The sequence below is a fragment of the Ctenopharyngodon idella genome, chromosome 2 (genome assembly GCF_019924925.1).
Source record: "Ctenopharyngodon idella isolate HZGC_01 chromosome 2, HZGC01, whole genome shotgun sequence".
Taxonomy (NCBI): domain Eukaryota; kingdom Metazoa; phylum Chordata; class Actinopteri; order Cypriniformes; family Xenocyprididae; genus Ctenopharyngodon; species Ctenopharyngodon idella.
In genome coordinates this window covers 24,549,722-24,561,747 of record NC_067221.1, presented here as the reverse complement: position 1 = coordinate 24,561,747, position 12,026 = coordinate 24,549,722, and the positions used below count along the sequence as shown (strand labels likewise).

The 12,026-nt window shown below is 37.8% G+C and overlaps 1 protein-coding gene across 5 annotated transcripts in view; it reads right to left on the bottom strand.

The window, feature by feature from the left end:
- Positions 1-11,276, bottom strand: part of pex5lb (peroxisomal biogenesis factor 5-like b) — a 58,285-nt gene extending 47,009 nt beyond the window's left edge. For 2 of the 5 annotated variants that reach the window (XM_051876177.1, XM_051876167.1), the window contains exon 1: positions 10,879-11,275. In XM_051876177.1, coding sequence (XP_051732137.1) covers positions 10,879-10,899 — 21 coding nt within the window. In that variant the 5' untranslated portion in view covers positions 10,900-11,275. Of the gene's footprint in view, positions 1-10,878 lie in introns of all 5 variants that reach the window. The other 3 variants (XM_051876192.1, XM_051876156.1, XM_051876185.1) reach the window with 3 other exon arrangements.
- Positions 11,277-12,026: the final 750 nt, after the last annotated feature.

Sequence of the window (12,026 nt, the reverse complement as noted above, 5' to 3'; positions counted from 1 at the left end):
GAGACCTCTGTTCTCTGAAGCAAATTATGTAGTAGCACTGAGTTGTAGGCTCCCTATCTGAGCCTCCTCTGGTGCCCCTGGGTTGGAGTGTTTTTTAACCATTTTTGTCTTCTCCCTGAGCTCCAACCTGCTTACTAGTTTAAAGCTGCTAGGCCCTCTATGAAGCCTCCTTGACAGGTGTTGGATGTAGCTAGGCCTCCTCTCAAGAGAGAAAGTCGTTATGCCAAGGCCTCCATCCTTTGAGCTCAGACAGGGGCTAAGTTGCTAGGCTATCTGTAATCCTCCTTGGCTACTGCACCAGAATGTTGCTAGGTCTCCTCTCACTATAGGGAGTTATCCTGCTGAGATCCCTTCTCCCAAGAGCTCCGCTGGGATAGCAATTCCCAGTTGTAGGCTCTCTTTGAGCCTCCTTGGAAGCTGTCCTGAGCGTGGAACGTAGTTATGCCTCCTGTCGTTATAGAGAGTCGTCATGCTGAGGCTTCCATTCTTAGAGCTCAGCTAGGCAGTGGGGTAGTATGCCAGGTTGTTTAGGCTCTCTGTGAGCCTCCAAGGCTACTGACCTTAGTGTGGACTGTTGCTAGGCCTCCTCTCTTTATAAGAGTCATTGTACTGAGGCCTCCACTCTGCAGAGCTTTGAGGGGCCAGTTAGATCAGGTTGTTAGGCTCTCTAGAGCCTCCTTGATTACTGTTCTCTATTTGGACATGGTTAGGCTTCCTCTCACTTGAGGGTCAGTTTGTTGAAGCCTCCGTCCTTAAAGCCAGAATAAGCAGTAGTGCCAGGTTGCTAGCTATTTCTGAGCTTTTTTGGTTAGAGTGTTGCTAGGCCTCTTACTTGAGGCCTCCGCTCTTCAGAGCTCTGTCTAAATAGCAGTTCCGAGCGGTTAGGCTCTCTGTGAGCCTCCTTGGATGCTAGCCTGAATAGAGAACATAGTTAGGCCTCCTCTCTTTTAGAGTCATCCTGTTACAGCCTCTGTTCTTTAGAAGCTCCTATGATAATATTCCCTCAAAGGTGTTTGTAGGAATACCAATCTCTTGAGCTTTGCCTGTAAGGGGTTTTGTAGCTCAGGCTCTGGCCGTAGGGAATTAGTCACAATGCTGGTGTGTACCTTAGGGATGGGGACTCCTTTGAGTCTTTGACTTTATGTCAGCCAATAAGGCACTCATCCCTTCAGCATGGCAGCATGGGTATTTGTTCCCTAATAGCGCCCTCTAAGGGACGCTGTGCGAGTTCCCATTCGAAAGAGAACTTCTCAGGTTACACATGTAACCACACTTCCCTGAGAAAGAAAATGAGACACTGCGTCCCTTTGCCATGCTTCAGGTATTCGTGTGCATGTCTCCTTCAGACAAAAAGTGGGTGACATATTTCACAGGTGCCCTTTCATACTCACAGTCGCACCAGTAGTGACGTCATAGGCTGTCACCGGTCAATGTTAAGTTCATTGTCGTGTTTAGACTCGTGTTTCAGACACTGGTCATGACAGAGGCATTCCCCATAGCGCCCTCTAGGGGATGCAGTGTCTCATTCCCCTTGTCAGGGAACTGGATACCCATCTCATCTTCATCGTGCAATTACTACAACAGCCACAGCATGACAAAAGTACATTTTAAATTTATTAAATAATCTTTTGTCATGCTTTAAAGAAGTACACTTATTTTGATGTGTTGACTAACATACTAAAGCACATTTAAAGAACATGCTTATAATTTTTACTGTAGTGTGGTATTTGATATTGCATTTAAAGTTATTATATTTTAAATGTACTAAATTGCAACTTCATTATTACAAATATATGTAATAAAAGTAATTACAAATATATTTAAATACATGACATACCTGTAATTATGTGAAAGTTGCTGACAAGACACCTTAAAAACACTATGCATGAGGCACATGGTGTAGCACACCCATCAAAGAATTAAGTTTTTCATAAATTAAGTTTAAATATAGTGCAGATGGATTCAACAACATGTGTGAAAATGACAGTTTTATTAGCAACAGTGAGGGAAAAAAATCCAGACTATAGACCAGAATGTGCAGTGTCATGTCATTATAATAACTGCTTTGGGAGGTGATAAATTCAATTCTCACACATGGTGATGAACTTGGGTTGTGTTGACTGGGTGAAAGTTGATCGTGCCAAAGAAAGGATCTGCAAGCAGAGGAATTGTAGGAAGTGCTAACACAAGCTGTAAATGATTGTAAGTTCAGAACAGCTTATTTATAGTCCTAAGACCTGCTTGATATTAGCATAGTTTGTAGCTTCTGTTATGTTTAAGACTTCATTTACACAAAATGGATTTTGGTACTTCTAATCAGCTTATCCAACTATTTAAACATCAAATTATATATTTGCATATCAAAATATCTACTTTGTTATAGCTGCCCAAATTACCCTTGAAGGTTTTGACAATCTGCTAATAATCCTTCAATTACGTTATAAGACAACTAATCAAGAAAGCTACAAAGTGGGTTAAGGTTTATAGAATATTATGACTAATCATATGCAGGATATGGCTATAAAATAGATTAATCGCATCTAACATAAAAAGTTTGTGTTTACATAATATGTGTGTGTGTGTGTGTGTGTGTGTATATGTCTGTGTGTATGTATACATATACAGACGCACACAAAGACGTGTGTGTGTGTAAATGTATAATATGTGTGTATACATTATATATGCATACACACAAACATATATATTTTATATATATCTATATATATACACATACACATATATTATGTAAACACAAACTTTTATGTTAGATGCGATTAATCGTGATTAATCAATTTTACAGCCCTAATGCAGGGTTTGAATTAACACCAACTAACCCGCCAAAATCAACCGTGCGGGAAATGCATATCAACTCACTGGCCAATTTGGCCGGTTATGATTCATAAATTATGTCCTCCAACAAGGAGCTTCCAACTTTAGCAAAACAAAGCCTAAACAGGGTCACACATTTGACAAGAAGCGTCATGTATTCTAATACATTGTTTTCTATGATTGGCATCTGTCAGTGGCCTTATTTCTGTTTTATTTAATTTTTATGACTGTTGTAAAATTAAAAGCCATTCAATGTTTAAAAAGAAGATTTAATAATAAATATATTTAATAAATATAAGCAGTGGTTTTGATGATCTGGTTTATTTTTGATATAGAGCTCCGGCAGTCACGTGACCCATTCTGTTTACACCACCATGCTGGCAGGCAGGGACAGCCGGGAGCGAATATGAAATGAATGGCGCCAGCATCAGTTTCAAGGCAACAGAGTTCACTGCACACTTTAATTTAAAAAACATAGACATGTCATGTACATAGCAAAACATAATAGATTAAACATAACAGATCCCTATAATGCCCCCGGAGTGCTTTTAACGTGTATCAATAAAGGAACGGAACGCTTTTCTGACGCTTTTCTATCAGCATAGCTATATCACTGTGAGTACAGAAAACATCATAAATGTCATAATATCTTAACCCGTTTAATTCCAAATTTTTCCCAGACATGAAAATATCCAAATGAGGTGTCATTAGTTGCCCCTTGAAATAATCAATAATATTTTTTTTAAATTTTTATGGAAATGTGGGTGAAAAATTGTGCTTTATGTTCAGCCGCAATTGTGACCGGTAGAATAATGTGTAACGTTACGTTATACTGAAAATATAGCCTATCAGCCCAGTTATTTAACACATTTTAAACTCTGTCATATCATTTTAGGGTTACTATTAAACATAAAAACCCTTACAACACTTATAGGAATACTGAGATAAAAGACAAAAAAAGTAAAAAAAAAAAAAAAAAAAAAAAACAAATACAACCATCTGTTGTTTTGTTGTGTGGTTAGCACTTTTCATTGCAGGGAACCATTTCAGTTGTCTATCGGGATCCTTAGGAATATGATAAAATGATTTCCCCTTTGCTTTCCCCCGCCTGTTCTAGCATCCTGGCGCACAGCAGCTGTCCACCATGTTGAAATAATAAGGTTTGTAAGGTCTAAACATGTCTGGTTTTAAATTATTGTTCGACCACTATCGATACCAATGCTACAGCCGCTCTAGCACTCTCCTGATGGCCTGCCAAAATGGCGGAGTTTGGATTGCATGACGCCAACCTCCGGAGCTCTATTTTGGTTTTGGCTAGTAGAACTTCTTAATGGCTGGTAACTTTTAGTAGACATTTAGTAGACAAATTGGTTATTGAGTCAAAAAGTTATGTCAAATAGTTATAAACATAATAAAACAACACCATAACATCCCAAGCCTGGTCCTCTCTCGTCCTTCACTGCCGTCACTCCTCCTTTTACTCCTTCATGGGACTCGAGACTGGTATGTCGTGCAGGTGACATTTATTAATGCTCGCACTGTTCCCACAGCTCTCTGCCCCACCCTGCTCGCCACATTTGGCTTTTACATTTTCCTCCTTAACAGGAGCTTTATAATGCCAGCTTAAAGCATTTCCATTCAAATGAGTGCAGGCAGTCCATTTGTATGTTATGAGTGACATATATAGTGTGACTGCCAGTGGTGTTATTTGGCTAGAGTTTGAAGCATAGAGTTTAATTTTTTCCACATACTGTTATAAATCGGCAATGTTTTCTAACTCTCCACCATTTTTGAAAACAAAGTAATGGCCATGTATTCAAGCAACATGATCTCATGAGTATTCCTAGGTACTTAAGATAAAGAGTGGTTTCCTCAATATAATGTGACTCAAAAAATGACGATTAACAACTTAAATTTTACTCTGTACCTCGCACAAAACTATACCGCCAGAGAGGACTGTAAATGCAACACGTCATCATTTGAATGACTTTGGTACTGCTTTTTAACATTTCAGCTGTTATTTAAACCTAGCATGTTGGGTTGTTCATTTAACTTGGCATAATGGATTGATTTATGCTATTTAATTTTTACTGGAATACTAACTTATTTTTACCTCATATGTGGATTAATACTTCCAGATCAACTTAAATCCTGTAAAAGTTTGTAAAATACAATTCACAACCACTGTTTACATGATAAGTCCTTTATTTTGGATGAATACAGTTCAAAATACAGCATATTTTATATAGTTTTATGCAGTTTTTCATGTATACAATATTACCTACATTTAAATTCATTAAACAATTTAGATTTAAAAATGTAAAATTTAAAAGTAAAATTTTTATTCAAGTGTAATGAACCGTTCTTTGTTATCCATTTGTATTGTATGTGTCAAATGTCAGTGAGATTGACCCAGCCACTAACTCATCGGCTGGGTATAAAAACTTCCCAACCATGAAAAAAATTACAAAAATAACCCAACCTCTATTTTTTTAATGGTTAGGATTAGGTTTAGAAATAGGAGTGGAATTAGCGACCCAAAAATATCTATTTATATTGAAACTAAAATTGTCATTGTACAGTTTATATAGTATATATGTGGTAAAGGTTAGGAGGTAGGGTTACGGGATCTAAAATATATCTGTAAAAAGGTAACTATACATATATATTTATTATATAAAAGATTCATAAATATTTTAAATTTCTACAGCTGTAAATATGTTGTCAATACATCCATACGTTTCAGTATCTATCCAAACATAAAGAAGTATGCCTTTCTGTAAATGTTAAGCACTAATTCCTACACATAAACAATGAGACCATGCAGGGTGATTCAAGTGAAATAAGTGCACTGTGACAGCAGTGATACATTTAAAATGACAAAATAAATGTTCCTGGGGGGGGAATATTTCTTCTAATACTGACTAGTTGCCCACTTCACATACACAAATGCCCACCTCAGAACAGCATCCTATAAGGCCATTGTTATCACAGATTTCTGCATTCCACACAACTTCTCTTTTGTCAAACTTATGACTCATTTGATATTAAACAGGCTATAAACCTACTTGTGATTTCGGTGTAGCCAGAAGAAAAACATAATTCCAAACTTCTAGTTTACACAGGTCAAGCAAAGATCACAGCTTCTGGTAAGAACAAAAATATTCTGTTACCTTGAAAATCCTCCAAGCAATACCTTGGAGAATGAAGCAACCTAAGGCTGCATCAATCTTTGCTCAAATCCGAGGTCAGTGTCAGCTCCACTGCGGCCTACCAGAGGCTTATTAGCATTAATCATACCTTCAGCAACCATACCCTATTCAAAGTTAGACAAAAGCCCCAGTTTTATATGTATCCGTGCAATTGTCTCTTCACAGTGACAAGTGTAAAATGTTTGGCTAGAGCACATTCACACAAACTATGAGACAGTAGACATTACTTGAAGTCCTCACAGGATGTGAGTTTAAAATATGTGCACCACGCTTAAAGGTCAAGGAGTAAAGGCCTGTGCTGTTTGCACTGTGCTTTTTTCAATTTACAATAATCCTCTGCATTTTGCACCTACTTTCACCAGGGAATATGTGTGCCATCCACAGCGGCTGCTGTGTCAGATGGCGTTATGTGGTCTGTGGCGTGTGATCCGGTTCAGGAAAAAGTGGCACAACAGCTGCAGTGTCATCAGCCAAATCCAGATGCTTTAAGTGATTAGCAGTTTAAGCTGCAGTGAAGAGCAACCTGCCTTAGGGTTCACATCTGACCTACTTTTTGAAGGCAGGACAGGCTGAATTCCATAGTGAGCAGGGCATATGTGGCCTGCCTTCAGCTCTCCCAGGATGCAATGACATTTAAGTATACTGTGTTGAATTCATGAATGGGATTGATCCATTAGCTTACATTAAAATTGGTAAGTTCAGCACAATTTAGTGCTCTCTCAATAGAGCTCAGTATTAGTGACAGTTTGAAAATCTCTCAGGTTACTGGAACATTGTGAGCTAAATGAGTGAGCAATGTCAGTTGATCAATGTTTTATGGTATGGTTCAGCTTTCATTGAATTTCAAATGCAGTCATCTAATTTCTAATGTAACTGATCCGGCGGGCTGTTATCCAAACATCAATCAGTGTTTCTGCATTTCCAGTGGATTTTTTTTGTATAGAATATTAATGTGTCGCATCACTGTTTTAATTGTTATAATAAATGCTCCTGTTGTCTTACTGTCACATTGTTTTGGGTTTTATTTCATGTTTATATTTTCATGTCTTTTATTCTGTAATTCTCACTTTCATGCTTCCTGTTTGTCATGTGCTTCCCTTGCTCCTTATAGGCTTGTTCGACTTGACACAGCACTGCACAGACCAATCGGTGTATGACGTGAAAGTACAGCAAGAGCAATTTTAAAGCATATGGAGCCGTCTGCTCTCTAATAATTCTTGCGGTACTTTGATGTCATACACCGATAGGTCTGTGTGGCACTGCTTCAAGTCGAACAAGCCTTATGTTATCCTGCCATGTGCTTCCCTTGTCCATGTGCATGTTCTCATTGGTTGGTCTAGTCATGTGTGCTGTGTTCTCATTGGCTCATTGTTTGATTTTGCGCAGGTGTTCCTTGTGAGTCATTAGTCTCTTGTATATAGAGCCTTCATGTTTCCATTGTTCCCCGTCTAGCTTTGTTTCCTGTAAACCTCTGTTGGTGAGTTTCGTGTTTATAGTCAAGTTTAGTTCATGGTTACGTTTTTTTTGTCAAGTTTAATTTAAGTTATCGGTTTGTTTTAATCACATTTTGGATTTATCTCAATAAAACTGCACTTAGTGCAATTAGTGATGGGAAACCACGGCTTTCTGAAGCGTTTGAGGATTTCATCAAATTGTGCCAAAATACGGTTCATTACTCTAAGCTTTTAACACAGTGCGCATTAGCGGTCAGACTTGTTTTCTTCAACATATCTAACAAATCATCACTGAGCAGATCTACGGTTTGAAAAAGCATGTGACCAAACAAAGCTTCGCAAGTCTGTGACAAGAGTGGAATCACTCTTGGATCAATACATTTCTATCTAATCTCCTCTAAATTAATTTGAGACAATGAGACCACAACTCGTGTCATGTGTAGCCTGGTCAACAGGTTCACATATTGATCAATAATATAAAACATACAAGGATGTGATCGCATTTGACGTGAGTAGTTTTGGGTGAGCTGTTTTGTTCTGTTCGGGGTCCCTGAGACCTCAGCAATAAAACATGATTAAATGCATTTTCCTTTTATGCATCATGTGGGGTCGCGACGCACCAATTTTTTCAAACCCAACTTTCTGATACTGCATAACATTTGAAGCTTCAAGCGTCATCAATCTCGTGGTATTGTCATTTCGATACAAGCATCGGTACAGTGTGTGATACAATAGTACTTTGAAAACCACGTCAGAGCATCAGAGCCCCGGTATCAACCGTCCCATCACTACTTGGGTTCATCAAGCTTGCACACAGTGGACTTAATTACACTTACAATCAGGTTTTTTCAGCTTCTACATTTTTTTGTTTGTTTGTTCCATTTATGATTTTCTCCAAGGCAACAGTACTCATTTAATGTGTTCATTTTTCCAGCCTTGAGTTTATATCAAATGTTTTGACCCATTGTCATGGTTAGTCATGCAAGCTTTTTTCTAGAGGTTGAACTCAAGAAATTGAATTTTCCATCATTTCCCTTTCTCTTGCTACCAAATATTTTTCATTGTACAGCTGTACAATGATAATAAAGGTATTCTATTCTATTCTATTGTTATATTCCTTCTCAGGGTAAAATCATCAGGTGCAAGTCAAGTAACTTTTAAATTAAATTACAATGTTCTTTTATTAACTATGGCTCCTTTCATGGGTGCTTAAGTGGCTTTTGTAACACTAAATAATTGGTTTCTTTTAAAATACTTTATGGAGACGATACAATACTGAGCTGGCATTTGGATGTAAACACAGAAGATCTGCACTGTGTCAACTGCGTAGGAGACTGACAGGGAAGAAGAAAAATTGTTGAATAAAATCATTATTTTTGTTTTGTTTTTTGTGTACAAAAAGTATTCTCGTTGCTTCATTACATTAAGGTTGAACCACCGTAGTCACATTGACTATTTTGATTATGTCTTTACTACTTCTTTGGACCTTGAAAGTGGTAATTTCGTTGCTTTCTATGGGAGATAAAAAAAAACTCTCGGATTTGATCAAAAATATCTTAATTTGTTTTCCTGAAGATGAACGAAGGTCTTGTGGGTTTGGAACGACATGAGGGTGAGTAATTAACAACATAAATTTCATTTTTGGGCAAACTAACCCTTTAAGTGGCAAGATACATTGTTGTATGGTAAAAACACCTCTGAGTGGCTAAATGTCTTGGATATCTATCTTTTTAGAAATTATTTCACTTGATTTCTATTCCACTGAAATGCTTAATAATCACACATCTCAGCCTGCTAACCTAAATGGGACAACAGCAGTATTCCAAGAACAAAATTCTCTATGTAACGGTTTAGTGGAGGTGAATTTTTATGATAAAAAGGGAACAACACATCAAAGGGCTTTCTCACCGTTCTCTTTTTTAGTCTCCCACAACCCCACACATGGCTGAACTAATGTACGTTCACAAGGCAAAGCCTAAGCTATGCATACATGGGAATAGCTTTATCAAAGGAGGTTTAGGTAGACATAAGGGCACCCTCTCAAACATTACTCTCTCTCTTCTGAGAATTTAGGAAAATTTAAAGTTCTCCCTCATATCAGTGAGAACCAAAGTAATTGAATGATTGAACTGCACTGAAAATAAACTAAGCATTGATCATGCTCAGAGTCTTATATGCAGATTTAGAGCATGCAGCGCTGTGAGTGGCAGAGATCAGTGGGAAGCTTGTGTAACATCCATAAACTACAATAGCACCATTTGAGCCTTTATACTCAACTTGATATTTAAAAACATGTTTTAAAACATCACACTGTTTCTCCTTCTGTCCATCTACAATATTAGACAGAAACCGATGAGTAAATAGAAGCAGCCACAAATTCTGATGCAGCAAATTAGTTGTAAACATACAAAACGCGATTTCGATTTTAATCGCAAACACGCATTTTCCTTTGTCCAATAATGAGAAATGTGACACAGACCTGTGGTCTAAAACCATACTATTCAGATTTACAGCTTGGTGAGACGTAAGACATATTTATCTTGAGGACTCGGAAGCAAACCACACTTGATGGCAGTTCCCTGAAGTGCAAGCACAGCATCATCAGTCATGTGAACGGCAGCAGGCAATATCTAAGTTCATCTGACTCTATGAAGGTCAAATTCCTTCCAAGTCCAAAACATGGATGTTGAGCCTGCAGTCATGTAGGGTTAATGACATCAATGGTCATTTAATGAATCCATTTTTAATGGATGAAATGTATTATTTTCTAAGGAAAAAGGAAATAAATGCATTTAAAACTGCTTAAAGTTCTTCAAAAATGGGCAACACATTTATATAAATATATCTTGGCATTTACATAATGAAACAGGATATTGAGGAAACACTGTATAATTATAATAATAATAATATTGTAGTAAAAGGAAGTATATTTTAACATATAGTATATTTTATATTTTACCATATAGTAAAGCCTTTTAAAAGTTATCTTACAATAATATGACATATAAAAACAACACTTTTTTTTTTTTTTTTTTTTTTTAGGCCCTTTAAAACAACAGTGTTTTATTCAATGCATGAGACAAATACAACCAGAACATAGTGTTCAGACAGTTTAACGTTTCAACGGGACAAAATAATGCCTTGAAACACTCTTTTCTTCAGAGTTAACGTCCCCCACATGCAGTTAATGCTTATGTCGCAAAATGTGTTTTGCCCATTGCTCACATGCTAAAATAGAGCTTAAAGAGTGAGATTTTACCGGTGAAAATAGCATAAACTCCTCAATTTGAAGAAGATTTAGTTTACACATGCGCACGTGCCGGTAGATGAGATGCTTCACGCGCCGTTGGCCAATAATAGATAAAAGATGCATGCGAGCTTACCTGTGAATGTCCCTGGTACATATTCAGTCCGAGTGCTGAAAACACCCGCCGTGTGTTGGTACCCACTACTGTAAATTGTCAGTGAGGAGGAGAAAGAGGAGCGGAGCTATCCCTGAGTCTCGGGTACTGAGATGTTTTCATGCTCCGGCTGCGTCCACGTGAGGATTCCTCTTACAGGACCTTTCACGAGACCGTACATCCGAGCTTCGAGGTAGAAGGTTCTCTGCGTGATACGGCCAAAGCAGTGTGGTCTTCCTTTTTTTTCCTCGGGATATTCCACTCCTTAGTGGAAATGTTCGAGTCCCAGCCCACTTGAGCGCGGAAACGCCTTATTGAGCAGTATGCCACCTCCCATGAATAACATTCAACACTCAAGATGTGCTGCTGCTGCTTGAGAAGGACATCGGTACAGTGCTGTACACTTTTATTAATGTTCTTTATACTGCGGAGTGATAAGAGGAGATATGCTATGTTACTCTGGTGATATTGGAAACACTTTACACAGTCTTCCACATAGGCTATATGTACAGTGCACAGCATAAATGAGTACACCCCCTCTGAACAAATACAAAAGATGTATTTTCTTTATGATAACTAATACAATTCATGGAAAGATGGGAAAACTAAAGCCAATTTTGTTTAAATTAAGGATTGCAGAAATGAGTACACCCTAGATTTAATTCAACAAATGTATAATATTCTAGCACTTAGTATGCCCTCCATAATTTTGAATATACTGCTTTGACCCTTCTTGGCACGGAGTGTACAAGTTCATGACAAATTGTCACATCTGTCCTGTTTAAATCCTGGATGATGAGCTTCTTAAATGCTCTGATCTTTAATGGGGAGTGTTGCTCAACTCGCCTCTACAGAATCCCCCACAGGCACTCAAGAGTGTTAAGATTGAGTGCAATACATGTCCACAGAAGGTTTTTCACCTTGGGAGAATGCATATCTTCATTGTCATGTTGAAAAAATGCCCAACAATGCAGGGAATGAGTAAAGGGTAACTTCTGTTTCAAGTTTGTGTATTAAATTACACAGTGATGTGGGAATTCATGACAGCATTGATAAAGCACAACTCCTTCACACCTTTAGCACTCATACATCCCTATATAAGAGCTTTACTACCACTGAACTTTACTGTG